This window comes from Mycteria americana, chromosome 8 (assembly GCF_035582795.1).
Source record: "Mycteria americana isolate JAX WOST 10 ecotype Jacksonville Zoo and Gardens chromosome 8, USCA_MyAme_1.0, whole genome shotgun sequence".
Taxonomy (NCBI): domain Eukaryota; kingdom Metazoa; phylum Chordata; class Aves; order Ciconiiformes; family Ciconiidae; genus Mycteria; species Mycteria americana.
This window is the reverse complement of record NC_134372.1, coordinates 47591311-47608446: the sequence shown is the minus strand read 5'-3', so window position 1 is coordinate 47608446 and position 17136 is coordinate 47591311. Positions and strand designations below refer to the sequence as shown.

The following is a 17136-nucleotide window of genomic DNA, read 5'->3' as shown; positions in this document are numbered from 1 at the left end:
TGCCAGTGAGACTTCTCTGAATTCGGATCAGGCCCCAGACTGGATGGTTTTGTTTGTGACTTTGAGTTAATTGTACGCTTGTGGGAACTTGTTTATTAAAACGCACACATCAATGAATAAACTTTTTGTTGTTCAGAATTGATTTTTGACTTGGAGAAAACCTGTTTGAGAAGCAAGGCAGAAGATATTCTCTGAGAACAGGATTTTATTGTTAATGTTGATTTCTAATTCCTACTTTCCTTTTAAAAAAAATTTTAAAAGGTGCCATCCTTTGGAATAATAATGCGGGAGCTTTGTTACAGAAGAGAAAATAATGATTTCAGATCTTGATGAAATTAATACTAGAGGTGCTATTCTGCAAGGTGATACTTAAAAATCCAGTAAATGCCTAGAAAACCCTACTCTCTGTTAGAATAAAAAGTCCAAGCAATCAATATTAATTCAGTCTTGCCCAAACGCTGCTGTTCTGCTTGGCGTTTTTCATTATGACTGGTGTGAGATTGTCGTTTTTGACGGTGAATAAGGGCCCTCATTTTCTCTCTCCACAGAAGTCTATCACCGCTCTTTACAGCTACCTGCTGCCAGTTAAAGCATAGCAGTAGGGTTGTGGCTTTAGGTTTTGCTGTTTTCAGCAGTGAGCAGGTTTCTTATTTATTTAGGCCCCGATTCTGCAACCACTTAACACGTGTTAATACTGCCTATTTGAGAAGTCTTGCTGAGCTCAGTGGCGCTAGCTGTGTGCACTTTGGGAGACTCCTCAGTGAGTGAAAATGTGCTAGATTAATCCATAGGGGCAGAGAACACACAAAGCAAAACCCTGTTTTCTCTGCAGTTTGGCCTAAAGTTGCCTTTGTTTTGAGAGTTCTTGAAGTTGTTTTTGTTCTCTCTCATGATGCTCAGTCTGTGGGTGAATATGAAGGAAGGTGCATCTTCATTGCCTCTCAGGAACGTCGTTGCCAGCTGCCTGGCTTCGCGTGAAGCTTTTGGATGTGACAGATGGGGTGTTGTTGCTTGTTCCTGGAAATGGAAGTGGCACATTTAACTGAAAGGTCAGGAAGGCTTGAAAGAGTGGAACAGTGATGCGTAGCTGCTTTTTAATGTGTAAGATAATAATGATGGCTTGTTTTGCTGCAATGCCTTTATTCTTGAGGAAATCTAAGTAATTTACAAAGTCTTCTCACTAGTTTGATATTGTATCCTAACTGCAGGCAGATGAGTGAAGACGGTACAGGTACGCGATTTCCTAAGATGTTGAAGGAGAGTGGATGTCAGAGCCAGTCTCTGGCTCTTAGTTGGTACTTGGAGAAAACATCTCTGTCTGGAGTGCCTTTCTTGCAGTTGCGGGAGTTAACTGCTATTCATTAAACTCTCCTGAAAAATTAGCTCCTGAGTCATAGCAGAAAAGACTTCAAGACTTTGGGTGCTGTTAGAGACTAGATGGCTTATCACTAGGAATAAAATTGTTACTGCAAAATGCCTGTGTTGCAAATACTGAGTTACAGGAAGGGCACACAGAATCACACAGAATCACAGAATCATATAGGTTGGAAAAGACCTTTAAGATCATCGAGTCCAACCATAAACCTAACACTGCCAAAACCACCACTACACCATGTCTCTAAGCATCTCATCCAAACATCCTTTAAATACCTCCAGGGATGGGGACTCAACCACTTCCCTGGGCAGCCTGTTCCAATGCTTGATAACCCTCTTGGTGAAGAAAAATTTCCTAATATCCAGTCTAAACCTCCCCTGGCGCAACTTGAGGCCATTTCCTCTCGTCCTATCACTTGTTACCTGGGAGAAGAGACCAACCCCCACCTCTCTACAACCTCCTTTCAGGTAGTTGAAGAGAGCGATAAGGTCTCCCCTCAGCCTCCTTTTCTCCAGGCTAAACAGTCCCAGCTCCCTCAGCCGCTCCTCATAAGACTTCTGCTCCAGACCCTTCACCAGCTTCGTTGCCCTTCTCTGCACACACTCCAGTACCTCAATATCCCTCTTGTAGTGGGGGGCCCAACACTGAACACAGTATTCGAGGTGCGGCCTCACCAGTGCTGAGTACAGGGGCACAATCACTTCCCTAGTCCTGCTGGCCACGCTATTTTTGATACAAGCCAGGATGCCATTGGCTTTCTTGGCCACCTGGGCACACTGCTGGCTCATATTCAGGCGGCTGTCGACCAACACCCCCAGGTCCTTCTCTGCCAGGCAGCTTTCCAGCCACTCTTCCCCAAGCCCGTAGCATTGCATGGGGTTGCTGTGGCCCAAGTGCAGGACCTTGCACTTGGCCTTGTTAAACCTCATACAATTGACCTTGGCCCATCGATCCAGCCTGTCCAGGTCCCTCTGCAGAGCCTGCCTACCCTCCAGCAGATCAACACTCCCACACAACTTGGTGTCGTCTGCAAACTTACTGAGGGTGCACTCGATACACACATACTGTTCTGGAGGAAAGCATGCGTATGTATTAAGGCAACAAAGTTCCCCATGGTTTCCCGTTCCAGGAGAAGAGAGGCTGAACTCAACCAGCCCGCTGCCAATGATGCCAATAAAAATGGACTGATACACTAACAGGAAAGGGAACATTGCTGATAGTGGAATTTCTTTGCGTTTCAGGGCATCAGGAGGTCCCTCTGGACGAAGTGGACATCGAATGGTTGCTTGCAAAAGACAGCTGATCATCTTTGGAGGTTTCCATGAGAGTGCAAGGTGGGTTACTGCAGGATGGCTGCTGATACTGAATCCTCTGTAAAAAAGACAACAGAATTTCACCAGTAACAGAAAGCTGGGCTTTAATGGAAGGATTATCCTCAGCACTCCTGTTACTGAACTAGACTGTTACTTTGGAAAGACAAGTGATCTTGATTTAAAGTCTTCAAGTGTTTGAGTAACCATTGTACCACTTAGCTAGTCACTGAAGTAGCTACTCATCCTTGTAGCTAAAGCTCAATCCATCACTTTTGGCCTCTGAATCTTGTCTTCCTAGAAACATCTCCTCCAGTAGGCTCTCACTACATGAGGTCACAGCTACATTGTCATGGGGACTGTGAAGAGAGCCGAGCTACGTATTGTCTCAGAGACAGCAAGCAGCATAACCGCAGTCTCTGGTAGCACAGTGCAAGTTGCAAATCCCACCCTAGGTTCGGCTGTGTCCTTGGGAGTTTAACCTGTGCAGAGCATTTTCTGCTAGCAACATGTGAGCTGGCTAGTAGAAAGAGAACGGGGCATATGTATGTTTTTCCCACCCCTGTAGACAGACACAGCTCTAATCTGTTTTGATCTTTTGTGTTCTGGTTTAAGTTACCTTGGACCGTGTTAACTGGAAAGAGTTGATGAAACCTCTATTGTAGTAAGGAATGACATAGGAACCCAGAGAGGTCTTGCTTAAAGGAGCTTTGTCAAATGCAAATTGTTGCACTGAAATAGTAACCTTCACCCGAACAAATCTTCTGTACATTGCTATGGCTACGGAAGGAGAAAAGCCATAAATGCAAGGACTTGAATAAGGTGTGGTACCTCTTCAGAGGTTCCTGGTGCTGTTCCTGAAGTGTTGCTTTATCTTGTCCTAAATGGTGATGTCCTAAACCTGTGAGGTGCCAATTGGTTCTCCCTAGAGATTACATCTATTACAACGATGTGTATGCCTTCAACCTGGACTCCTTCACCTGGAGCAAGCTGGCTCCATCGGGGATTGGGCCTGCGCCAAGATCCGGGTGTCAAATGGCTACCACTCCTGAGGGCAGCATAATCATCTATGGAGGCTACTCCAAGCAGGTAGGAGACTTTGTGGTAAGCCAGTGCAGTATTTCCTAGATGCTAAACAGAATAGCTGATGGAAAAACTAAGGGACTAAAGTGAAAACTAAAATATGACAAACTCAAGTTGCCTAAATGGGGCCGATGCGATGGTCTGGACCTGTGTTGGCTGTGGAGTCCTGTGTTTTGACTGCTTGGAGAGGGCAGTGTGCTTAGAGCTTGGGAGAGCAAAATTGAGACCTCTGTACCGCTGCTTCCCTCTGCTCAGTTTCGCAAGCCTTGTCTCCAGTGCAGGGTTTGGTGATCTTGTCACGTAACTGCCCCCTGCTCTGACTGACGATGTTTCTGCATGTCAGGCAGCTGCCAGACATCCAAAAAACACCGGTAACGAGAGTGCATCTTAGCCTGTGGTTATGCCAGCGTGGAGTGAATGTGCAGTTGTGTCCTTGGATTGTTCGTATGCAGGATGGTTCAGGCTGCTGTGAACCAGTACTACTACCAAAAGAGGCATCCTGTCTTCTAATTGTGCCTTTCTTCATGTAATTGTGTGGTGATCAAGGAGCTTATCTTGGCTAAAATGAATTTTATATTTTCCCTGCTAATCCAATCCAATATAAAGAGGTGATACCACGGAGGTAGGAATAAATAACTGGGAGAAATGGCAATTTTGCAGCAGTGGTGGTAACTGCCAACTTAAGGCATTCTCAGGTAGTACTTGTCCATATTCCAGCAGTTGCAGGTTAAAAGCAGCAGTTGCCAGGACACTTGTATTTTCTTACATCAGTGAAAGGGTTAAGGGAGCAGCACTAGTTAGCAAACTCAATAAGCCAAAGAAGACTTTTGATGAGCACCAGGCTTCCTCTGCTCTGCTTCTTGCTTTGTTAATCATGGTAATTTATACTGGATAGCCCTTTAGACTGTATGTCCTCATTGACCAAGTATCCCTGTCTCCATGCTGGGCAGGAGGAAGTAAATATTTCATTGAGCAAAAGGCTCCTGCAAAAGCTTTTAACGTGGCGAAAGCAGACAGAAGACCCGGATCCTGCTGCTACTGTCTCAGTGGAAAGGCACTGCTTCCAGCAGTGCGTCGCTGGGGGAGGAGGACGCGTTGTTCTTCTGATGTGAATAAATGAACAAAGAAGAAAAGCAGGGAAAGGGGAGAGAAGATATTCTGTCTATATATTTAGAAGCATCTGTGCCTCCTCACGGCCTGCGCTTAGGGCTCTCTCTCATCATATGTGCATTTGATTAAATAGCAGTAACAAGATAGAGGCATTTTCTACACGAAAGGGCTTTGTCCTCTTCCTTTCTCTGTCCTGTTTCCTCACTCTTGAGGGTGGGAAGGAAGCATGAGCCTGCATGCTATGCTAGATGTGGATCTCTCATGGCTACTGAAAGCAGCTGGGTTTCAAGTGCACACTGAGCCCCATGGAAATATAAAAGTTGACACGTTTGCAATTGGTTCTGTTCCACTTTACAAGGCTGGGCTCTCTTGCACTGCTCTGGTTGTTTCAAACTGATAAAAATGAAGTAGAAGGGATGGGGAAATGCAAAGCTGCCCTGAGCCTTTATGCAGGGCACTGAGCAAGGATAAGAGCTGGGTACAGTTCCTCTCCAGCTTGGAGAACAGCTTTTAGATTAAAACAACCACTCCTGTTAGGAATCTACACCCTTTGTAATATAGAGAGCTAAGTCTGCTTCTCTCTGATGTGCCATTCCTAACAGAGACTTTGCTTGTGTATTCTGTAGCACAAGTAAACTTTCAGACAGGAATGGTGCAGCTGAGCCAAAAACTGACCAAGGCACTGGATAGAATTTTCTCTGCAGCTGTCTTGAGATGCAAAGGCAACAAACCTTTAGCATGGTCCTGAAAATTTAATTCAGCAAGGTTTAGCCCGTCTAGGAGAAACACAACTTCATTAACGTGTGGCTATTTAATTCTCGTCGTATCTTTGCTTATAGCCAGTTGTGGAGCTGAGTCTCTCTGGGTTTACTTCAAAATGAAGAAAGTATGTTTGGCTTGTGTACTCCCCCCAGAGTCATTGGCTGGGGTACTCTTGGGAGAAATAAGAGGTAGACAGTGGAGGAAACGATACTTAATTGGAGCTGGGCAGGCACAGGAGAAATCCTATTCCTTGTCTCCAATTAGAGAGGCAGATGCTACATTCAGGAGTCCTATGAAGACATTTTTGGGCATATGAAGACATTTTTGATATGAAACCAGGCAAGTGTCCAAGCAAAGCGTCATTCACCAAGTCATGTAGAGACTTCTCTTCTAATAAGAGGCAGGACTAAGTTGCATGTGTGCTGTAAAAAAGGTGCTGATTTGTGTGGAGGTCTCCTGAGGCCAGAGCTGCTACCGAGCATGTATATGGTGTGAACTGGTGTGGAGGGAAGAGGAGTGGAAATCATAATAGCTCCTCTGTTTTAGTATCGGCGTGATATGGCTGTCGCATTGCTGGAGGAGAGTTGTGATGTGGTAAGGCTGCTTTCCTGTGATGGGCAGTTCTGATGCGTTATATCCTGTGGTCCCCTTAGCCCTTGTAAATCTGCTTTGAAGTACTGTACCAAAATAGCTGTGCGGTGTGGTATAATGCACATTGCCTAGGGCAAAAAGAGATGCGAGCCCAGCAGATTCATGGTTATGGGTGGAATTGTAGGCATCTTTGTACCCAGCTGGCTGTGGGGGCTGTGTAAAGCCTGAGCAACGCTATCAGCAACACTATCAGACAGGGATGTTCCCCTGATCAAGTGATCGATCTGCCCGTCCTCAGTCTGGTCAGCAGGCATCGTGAAGCTGGGAAGGCAGAAGCAGAGAGATTTGGTCCCTGCTTTGATTTGCTGGACTTGCATGTGGAACTGAGTGTGGAGGGTAAGTTTTCAGTAATGTCTGTCAGTCCAGGCCGTGCTGCTGAATTCCCTTGATGTGACCTGAATAAGAAAGTCTCTTTCATGGCTGGGGAAATAGAGGCACAAAAGATCAAGTGACTTGTCTAAGGCACTCCAGTATTTGTGGACAGAGCCAGGCCAAGAACCTTGGTACCCAGACATGCCTTTGCCTGTGCCAGCCACTAGATTTTGCTGTTCAAGTAGTGAACAACCAGGACGCAAATGGTGAAAAGGGAACTTTACAACCCTAAAGTGCGACTAACTTGAGATTGCACAAATTGCCAAGAGCGTGCCTGATATTTTAAAATGCATGATGCTTAGCACAATGGTGTCCCTGTGTTCATCTGTTTCATCTTCAGCCTAGAAATGATAAAGACAACTACTACGATCCCTTCCAGAAGGGGATCTTGTGGATATTGTCAGCTCTGCCTAAAATGTACCTCAGAATCCCGCAAGGAGCTCAGACATGCTCTCCTGCTGGTCTTAAAGATGTCCTCACCCGTTTCTCATGCTGGGGATGGGGCTTGCTGCAGCAAGCTGCATTTTTGGCTGTATAAAGCAATGAGACCTCTCTATTGCTAGGCAACGTGAGCGCACTGTGCCTGACTGGCACGGCGAATGCAGCCGGGAGGTGTCGGAGGCTAGCACAGCTCTACCTTGCAGGTGCAAGCAGCCTACAAGCCATGGGAGGGCTGGCGTTACATGTGTGCAAGGCTTTTGGATGCCAAAGACGACTAGCGTGTGGGGTTTTTTTGCTTTTTGAGGCGGTTTTGGTTTTAGTGACAAGCTTTGCAAAGCTGAATTGGATTCTGCTGGGAGACTGCTTGTGGCAGGGCTGAAGTGTTTGCCTGAATTGCAAGGTCTGGTGGGACTGGTTCCCTCTGTAGTTCTGTCTGCTAAGGGCTTCTGCTAATTGGGTGTATTTTGCCACTGTTGATCTCTTTTATCAGACATGTTTAGCATGTTATACACAGGGAATCCTGATTCCCCTTCTCAAGAACAGATTTCTGTGCCTCAGTTTCCTTGCTCTTTGAAGGGGGATAAACAGGCATCTTGCTGTCTGTCAGTGGAGCTGGGGTTTTTTTTAGCTAATGCCTGTAAAGCTCTTGTAACTTGCTAATGTACCTGTATGTGCAAACAATAGGCTGTGGATATCCAAGCCAGTTTTGTGCTTGAAAGCAAACACCCGGAACTTCAAGGCAAGAAGGACAGCGGGGGGAACAGGAGCCTCTTGTGACCGACGGAGCGATTTGCTCAGGGCAAGCGGGTGTCCTGGGTGCGAGGGGATTGATCTCTCCAGTAGCAGTGTACTGCTTTGCTGGTGAAGTGTCTGCTTTTGAGCCAGTGTGAGTTGGGGAAAACAGGCATCTCTTTGACAACAAATAACTAACTCCCACTCCACCTCACTGGGGTTTTCTCAGCCCAAGAAGCTTTGTCATGTTGCGTACGCAGTGTGTTTACTACAGGGAGCCGTGTGGTTTTCAGGAGAAAAATAATGCAGTTATTCTACACAGCTTGTACGATAGTGAAGCCAACTGCTCTCTCAGTGTTTATTTCCCCTCCTTTTGTGCAGACAGTGCACATCTTACTGTGCTCCTGCACCCTTCAGCCTGTGTGTCCCTGCCTAGCATTTAAGGACAAACTGCAGCCTACCTGAGACTGGGGAGGAAATAACCACCATTTCTGTTCTCGTTAGCAGACAGGCACTTCGCAGGCACTGGGATGCACTTCAGTGCTGTAGGGTGTGAAGGCTGCTGCCTGTCTCTCTCTCCCTCCCTCCCTCTCCTCTGCCCACTTATCCCCCAACAGCTCTTTGCTCAGGTGAGGCTTGGAAGGGTGTTTGATTAAGGTGAGGGTCAGATTAAAAAGGCTGCTGTATCTCAACTGTCTGCAGCCTGCAGCTCATTGGTGACTTCTGCTGCTCTAGACCTGTGCGACAGAGACAGCGAAGTGTGACATGGCCAGAGGACGGCACTTGCTCGGCACAGTGACTCACAGCCCTTTGAACTTGAGAGCTACTGGTATAGATGCCACAATACATGCACCACCAGGCTGTGAATTGGTGTACTCAGTACTTAACAGCGCCCTTCCTAGAAGGCATCTCTTTCCCTTCCTGCGCTCTCTCTCAAGGGTCTGTTCAAAGTGGACAGCTCCCAACCCCTCCAACCATGTCTCCAACACCAGAGCTCCTCCACCTATGCCTCGGAACCACTCACCAATGCAAAAACTTGTCTTGCTTGTTTTCCATGTGCTGGAGAACTGGCAGTGGCTGAAGGAGTCATCATTGTATAACCTCTTATTCAGAACATAGGGCTGTCACTGATGCTTGTTCCTACAGGCTTCCTGTCCCTTGTGTGCCTGATGTTCTGTTGCTCAAGCACAGTAGGTGGAATAGTGCAGTTGTTGACTTCATTAAAGTGGTTGCACAGAAGAGGATCTCTCCAGTGTAGACATCCTGTCTTGAAGAGCGTGTGTCTTTCAGTTCGCTAATGGGCATGCTTAGGTGCATGTGGAGAGCAAGAAGACACGTGAGCCACAGCCCCAAACCAGCAAATTTCCCAAGGCAGCCCTACAGGCAGACCCTGGTCCTTAAGTTAACTGAAGCTTCCTTTTTGCTGCAGTGTGAGCAGAGTTCTCCTGTTTCCTCCGGCACTTCATTATCGGCCTTCCCCGGGGCTTCTCAGCATCATCCAAGTTACAGCGTTGTGCAGTGCCTCAAACACACTTTCCTCTCTTCTGCCTTTCTAAGAATTGAATACCATTCCTACGAATTGGATACCGGGCCACGCAGTAACAACACAGCATACCCTGCAATAACAAAACCGGTCAAGTGCAAGGCCCAGGGGTGGGTACAGATGTGCAGCAAGAACAGGACAGCACTGTGCTGTTGTGCTCTGGGGTGCACCCAAGCCCTGCTGCTTCCTGAGGACTGGACCCAACCCTCCCAGCTTCTGCAGGGATCCACTGCCTGCATCCTGGAAGCACTTACACAGTATAGCAATGCCATTGTCCCCAGGAGGAAGGGAATTACAAGGAAATAGGAGCTCTGCATGAAGGACGGGTGGATAATGACATTATTAAAAGACCTCCTACAGTGGTATTGCTTAGTGCTGCTTTCAAATGCTGCATGTTGCTATGAGCACTGGAGTACAGGGGCTTACAGTGAAAGGAGCAAGGGAAAATCGCATTTAAAATGATGCATTTAATTGCCTCAACTGAGGCTTGATCCTGCCCTTGCTGGTGTCTTGCTGTTGCCTTTAGTAGGGGTGGAAGTGGGGCTTCTGTTCTGTTTCTGTTTAGGAGAAAAAAACTGTTGCTCAAGGCTCTGTTGGGCCCCGAATGCGAAAAATGACAGCTGCAGTCAGGCTGTGGTGCAGAGAGAGAGCTCTCACCTCTGCTTCTCTTGTAGTGGGATGGAGATGGGGGGGTGGCAGGGACTGAAAGTCTGCGTGCTAGTCACAGATCTGTACTTAAACTTGGGCCTTGCAAATGATACAGCACAGACGCTCTGAGCTTCTGCTCAGCATTCAAGGGCAGAATCCCAGAGAGCTTTGCCAGCCCTGTGGAAAGTTGTCGTGTGCCACTTTGGTGGAGTGGGGTATCTGCTCTCTTTTACAGCTAGAGAAGCAGAGGCACAGACGTTCAATTAGTCCCTTGAGAGCACCTGATACTATCTGTGGCAGAGTAAAAGGCAGGACCTTGGATGTCCTGTTTCCTTGGTGCTACCCACCCTTACTTCCTTCCTTCCGCAAAACAATCGGTTTTAATCCCTTGTGACAATTTATTTCTCTTCTCTGGGTGCCAAAATTCCTTAAACTGCATCCTGTAGTCTTCATACAGTCACGAGTCCCAGTATCTGTGTTGCAGCCTGGAGAGCCCTGCCTCGGTGTCACAGGCGGAAGTTGGTCATGGCTCATCACAGGAAGAAGCCCAGGTTTGAACACTATGGTTGTGAGCTGCCTGATGCTCCAGAGCCACAGCATGACTACCTGTGTGGCTTCTCCTTGCCCAGTCACAGTGTTTGCATTTTCAGCATGGGAATGTAGAGATTCAGGCTGTGATTAGGCTTATCTGTGGAGTGGTGAGTTCGGAATGGCATATACCACCATTCTGGCCTGGGTGACTTTCTAGGCCTTGGAAGAGTTGAACCTCCTATGTTTTGAGCCACTGAAACTGTTTCACTGAGCGTCCCTGTCTTTCCCTTGTCTGCAGAGAATTAAGAAAGATGTTGACAAAGGCACCCTGCATACAGATATGTTCCTGCTGAAGACTGAAGGTGCAGGCAAGGAGGAAGGTAAGCTACTGCTGCAGCTAGGAGGGCTGTGCTGGAAGTGATGCTGCAGGACTGTGAATACAAATCCTCTCTTTTCCTTTGAATAACAGACCAAAAAACCCCAAGCCTAGAACAAAATTTCCCTTTTAATGAAAAGCACTATGCCCCAGTGTTTGCTTTGGGGCTAAACACAGCAGATGAGTTGATTTAAATATTTCTTCTTCCCAGGAGTAGCTAAGTGCATTTGTATACTGTGACTCTAGCTTAAAAAGAAAGGGGCTAGGGTGAAGGAAACGGCAGTTGCAGAGGGATATTGGAGGAATTATGTTCTCCTTTTTTGTTTATGTGTGCTAGAGAAGGAAGACAGGCCATCACACATGCAGGCAGAATTCCTCACTGCTGCACTCTGCAAAGGGAAATGGGAAGTAGGCGCTTGTTGCTGCAGCAAACTGTAGGCCACGCAGTAGTTCTGTCCCCTTCTCCCACTCCATTTTACAGCCTTTTACAGAAAAGATGAGGCTGTGTCTGCTTTGCTGAGCAAAGCTTGCTGGTTAGCCAAAGGCTGTAAGGAGTCATGGTTCTCGGCTCCAGGTGACTTGATTTCAGAGCTAATGTAAATGGTAGCTCTGACACAGTGAAATGCTGGGGGGGTTGGAGCTGGTTGAGAAACTTCTGTGAGGAACTGGCAGAGCTCTGGAGGAAGGTTGGGGTATACTTTTTGTCAGAGAATAATTTCTAGCTCACAACATCATCTATGTTGACACCTCCCAGTTGGTCCTGGAATAGTCTGAGATGGAGTGGAGGGTCTCCAGGCTCCTTGCATAACTATGTGAGAAGCTCTGGCCTGCACAGGCAGCTTCAGGAAAAACTACAAGAAAAGATATTTTAGGGATTTTTTGGTTTCTGTGTGGGAGGGAATTAAAACAACATTTTGAAATTCCTGTTCTCTGGGACATTTTGATCACTGCTCTTCTGTTTCGCAACAGAAAATCTTTGGGATTTCAGAATTCTCCACGCTGCAAATTCCTGTTTTGACAAACTCTGTTTGGTAGTGGCGTCTCACTTACAGACCCTTAAGAGAAAAGACTGGGGTGTGATCTCATTAGATTACCTAGTGCAGGGATATTATCAAGAGTGCGTTTTGGTTGGCTGGTTGTTTTATCTGTGAATGTCCCCAGAAATAGGAATTCCATCACTTTCCTTAGGAGAGAGTGTATTTTGTCCTTGGCTCAAGGAATGGGACAATCTTCTTTGAGCTGAATTTCTAAAATGTTAAAATTGTGATTGATTTCCTTAAACCTGACCATCTTAAAGTGGGATTTGGGGAGGAGGGTTGGTCACATATATTGTCTGGATTCCAGACCCTGCTTGCATTATGTCCTATTTATAGTTTATCTTGTTGGAATTGTGGTTCCTTTGGAAACACAGTGCCTAGCCAGTGCATGTGATTCTCCCAGCCTGCATTTTAGGGATTTGCTCTAAATCCAGAGTAGAAAGGACTGGAGCGAAAGCGGAGGGTTTTAGAGCACAAGCCTTCTCCTGCTGCTCAGCCCTTTTTTAGAGTGTGGTTGGGTCTCCTTACAGTGAACTGTACTTATTCTTGGGGTTAAGGCAGTGGTGCAAGTTGGCAGATAAGGTACTGTAGTAGAAGGGTCCTGTCGAGAGAACTGATGTAGGGTGGGCTCCATGGGATAACCGAGGTATATTTCCTTGGTACTCAAAGGCTATACATAATCAGTCCTTGTTTGAACTCCACCCTCCTGTAAAGGTGGGTACACCTTTCAGGAGGCTCCTTGCCCCAGAAAGCACACCCTGAAGATAGCTCTCCGCATTTGCTTTTATTGAAGACACAGTGGCTTTCTAAGGGTAGAAAGGATGTGCGGATTAGCTGCATGATTGAAGTGGAAATGCAAGTGGTTCTGGTTAGCGTTGTCATTGAAGGTGCACTGGGCAGTTCTGAGAATGTCCAGAATGGGTTGTTGAGTTACTTGCTGGAGTACTGAAGGGCCTTGGAAGATAAGAAAACGAGCAGGATTCTCCTTTGCTGATGCTCATATTTTCTTTTATCCATTACCAGACAAGTGGGCATGGAGTCGGCTCAACCCATCCGGAGTGAAACCCACTCCCAGGTCTGGCTTCTCCATAGCAATTGGTCCCAATAACCGCTCCCTTCTGTTCGGAGGCGTGCATGATGAAGAAGAGGAAGAGAGCATTGAAGGGGACTTCTTCAATGATATTTATTTCTATGACATCGGGAAAAACCGCTGGTTTCCTGGACAGCTAAAGGTTTCGTTTTAAAAATAGCACAGATATATTCAGTTCATTCTCCTTGATCATCTGACATACGTCCTTTGGGCCTTTTTTGGCCTCATACAGCTTTCTCACAGTGTGGAGTAAGCTTCTATTTCTAATAACTCAGGGTGCTCCAGAAGCTGAGCCACCAGGTGTGTCTGCTGCTTTTATCTGTGACCCACTGATTGTGGAGAGAGGGAGAGTCTGTAGAAATGAAGCTGGGGATGTGCAACTCTAGCAGGTTTTTGGTACCAGACCAACTGAATTCTCTAACTTTATGCTGCCCCTCTCCTTCCCTGCCACATAACTCCTTGTGCTCTCCATGCCCTGCTTCCACAGTGTGATGCAGACTGTCACCCTTCTGGGGAGAGAGAAAGCCTGTGAGCCCTGACGGTTGGGCACAAAGCAAGAGTGGTTCAGGAGGCAATCCCCCTCCAACAGTCAGGCTGCATGTGCCCCGTTGTCGTGTAATGCAAAATGAAACAAAGCAGCATGAAAACATAGTTACGGTGTTTTACTGGAGGGCGGCTCCAGGTCAGATGTGTAACTCTGACATGAGATAGTTCAGTAAAAGCTACCATGAAAAGATCTTGTGTTGCATTGGGATCAAAAAACCTCCCTCTCTTTCCCAGTGTTGATGAGCTACTGGAAGAGGTGAAGTATTAACCTTGGCTCATAAGAACTTCAGAAATGTGGCCCTCAGCTCAGATCTTTGATTTTGTTTGAACTACTCTTAAGGGGAAGTGAGGTGCAAATGACCTGGTTGAACTTCCTTCTTTCCACCCCCCTGTTTCTGGCTTTGTTCTCAAAAAGGAAAAGTCAATCACATAATAACAGGCAAACATGCACTCAGATGTTTGCTTCTGCCTTCCTAGCTGACTGTTTTCCAGCCCTTTCATACAGTACTTCGAAGACCCGGAGTGCTTCCTGGTAATGCATTGTAATTTAGCATCCAGCAATTGTTTTGATTTCACAAAACGGTGGGTTATTTTCTCTTGCTCCTGTCACAGACTAGTGGATTGTGTGTGTGTTTGCGTGCATCTGCAAGATAGAGAGCAAAAGAGCTGTTTTCTGTCTCTTCAGTGCATGCTGCCATCAATAGAGGAAGCAACTCCACGCTATGGGTTCTCCAGGAGTTTCATTGCTCCTTGTTTTATGGCTGGTAGAAGTTCATGCTGAGTGGGAGGTTGCACCTCTCACTTGAGACTTACAGTTGTAGTGAAAAATAATTGAATCCTCCCCGCACCCTCCCAGCAGCATTCACAGTATTTGTATTAACTGCTGTACATGCTATTAGGTGCACACGATTCACATGCAGTCTCCTTCTGTTCCTTGTTCTTGTTAACAGGGACCAAAATCGGATAAGAGGAAGCGAAGACGTGGCAGACAAGCTGAGGCAGAGGGTGCTGGAGATGAGGAGATGGAGAAGCAGCCTCCACAAGGCCCAGTGGAGATAGTCAAAGAGGTGGTGGCAGAAGATGGGACTGTCATGACAATCAAGCAGGTGATCTCTGGACCTGCAGAAGAGAAGGAGAGATCTGAATCGGAGGAGGAGGAGGAAGATGGAGCCTTGGGCCAGCAAGTGGAGCCATGCCCCCGTTCGAATGCCATGTTGGCGGTGAAGCATGGAGTTCTCTATGTGTATGGGGGAATGTTTGAGGTGGGCGATCACCAGTTCACCCTCAGTGACCTCTACAGCATTGACCTACACAAGATGGAAGAATGGAAGGTGCTAGTGGAGATGGATCCAAGTAAGCTCTGATGGTGGTATCTCTCTCTCTGCCTTTAGTGTAGCAACACTAAACTAGGGAAGAAAAACCAACAACTGTGGAGCTTCCTCAAGGGATGGTGATAAGCCTTTGAGTAGTGTTTTTTCCTGGACAGGAAAAAGCTTGGGAGTATGTGATATGCAGTGTCTTATGGTCACCGTTGCTGCAGAAACCTGTCTTGTCCAGGGCTTTGTGGTCACTGTAGAGAGTGAGCTCTGGTCTGTCTACTTTGAAAACCAAGACATGTAAACAGAGCGTCTTTGTTCACTGGTGGCAAGTTCTGGCCTGGGAAGACCTGCTGTGCCATGCTTGGCCACTCGGCAGCGGACAGGGATGTATGCTCTTGCCTGTCCTCACCTTCTCAGGGCAGTGAGGGTCTTGGGTACTGCAAAGCATGTGGGCATTAGCTAGGGTTATCTCTTTGTACCTTAAATGTGTAGTATGTTTGCTGCATACTCTGAATACCCTGCTGGCCTGTTCCCAAGCTGGGAAGGCTAGCTCAGGGGATGTGGCAAGCATAGAAGTCAGTTCCCTGAATTCCTGGCTACATGGTTATTACATGAGCGTTCAGTAGTGTTGCAGAAAGCATTACCTGAGAGATCTCAGTGAAGGTCCATCAAAATTTGATGGATTTTCTACTCGTTATTGAAAGAAACTGTGGGTCTGTCTTAGAGCAACATATCTCTTACGGTAGTGGCTAAGTGATTCAGCCCAGGTCATGTGCTAGGCACTGTAGAGAGACATTATAAGAGGGTGCCCCTGCCCTGGAAGCTCACAGTCCGCATGGGCAAAGGGCAGAAAGGAAGGAGTCTTGCTCATGATCACAGAACTGTGAAGTGCTACGGAGGAGAGTTGACTCTTGTCAGCACCGGCACTAACCAGCTTTTCTTCCACAGCTGTTCTGTGCTGTTCACTTCTTCCTGACTCTATTTGATCTCTTCCCACTGCTCCCCATCAGAGCCAGGCCCTGTACAGTGGGTGTACAGGGCAATGCGAGGGCAATGAATACAGCAGGGCTCTAAAGGAACACATATGTCTGACCTTGCCCTGGCATCCTCCATGACGGCTCTGGGTGTAGGAGTGGGAAACAGCTTGTTATTTATTTCTTCTATTTTCTGTCTCATCAAAGAAGCACAAGAATGGCTGGAGGAGTCAGAATCGGATGAAGAGGAGGATGATATGGAGGGTGCAGAGGGAGGGGAAGAGGAAGAGGAGACCTCTGAAGAGGAGAGTGAAGATGAGGGAGGTAATGATTAAGATGAATGTTTTCTTTATACTAATTTAAAGTGGGTTTTAGTACAATACCTGCTGGTTCCACTGCCAGCCTGGAAGGCCTCACTGGCATCCAGGTGAGTTTTCCAGCAAAAGCAAAGTTTTCATAGTACACTGCTCTCAGGGTAGAGGGGAAATTTCATTGGTTACTGATAGGTTTTTAGGTTATTACATTTAAACACATTAGCTGAAGAGTAGTCTTGACCGGGTTGACACATGAAAGAGCAGATTGCCTTCATTAGCTGTTCATGACCTCTCTTTCTGTCTTCCTCCCATTGTGTACTAGGAGAGGAGCAACACCCATCTGTTCAGCCTGATGAGGAGCATGCAGACTATCTGTCCAGGACAGAGCAGTACTGGATTAAACTAGCCCGCAGCAACATGGGCCCGGATGCCAAGGAGAAGAAGGTGGTGAAAGTGGCACATGCCATGGCAAAGACTTTTTATGAAGATTCAGTCTAGATGATGTTGAGGCTGTTGCATGAGTGAAGAAACATGCTGGGAGCAGTGGTTAGCCCCACTGAACTCAGCCTGATGTGCCAGGCAGTCAGTGTGTCCAGAAGGCATCCTGGCACCCCAGCTTTTGCCTACTCTGAGTGCCTCTGGGCTCACCAGTCTCAATATGCCTGCTTGATTAATGCTCTGGATATGCTGTTATTCCCCTGGAGGTGTGGGGAGGGTCTTCAGGAACAGGATTGCTGTCCAAAGGCTTGTTCTGCTGAGGCTGGCATATATGATACTGTCATATTTTTGTTCAAAAGTTGTTTTGAGTCTGTCAAGACAAACTGCATACCACAATGGTTCACTGGTCCCAAATTCCCTACTCTGACTGGGGCCAGAATGTGTCTCCAAGGGTTTCTACAATAAACTTAATTTGGTTACATCA

The 17136-nt window shown here is 46.9% G+C and overlaps 1 protein-coding gene across 5 annotated transcripts in view; it reads left to right on the top strand.

Annotated features, from left to right (window-relative positions):
• The window catches only part of KLHDC4 (kelch domain containing 4), a 29862-nt gene extending 12726 nt beyond the window's left edge, over window positions 1–17136 (top strand). For 4 of the 5 annotated variants that reach the window (XM_075510982.1, XM_075510983.1, XM_075510986.1 and 1 more), the window contains 7 exons: window positions 2617–2709; window positions 3615–3774; window positions 10857–10938; window positions 12995–13203; window positions 14558–14960; window positions 16108–16224; window positions 16537–17136. In XM_075510982.1, the coding sequence (XP_075367097.1) occupies window positions 2617–2709; window positions 3615–3774; window positions 10857–10938; window positions 12995–13203; window positions 14558–14960; window positions 16108–16224; window positions 16537–16712 (1240 nt within the window). In that variant the 3' untranslated portion in view covers window positions 16713–17136. The remainder of the gene's footprint in view (window positions 1–2616; window positions 2710–3614; window positions 3775–10856; window positions 10939–12994; window positions 13204–14557; window positions 14961–16107; window positions 16225–16536) is intronic. The other variant, XM_075510984.1, reaches the window with a different exon arrangement.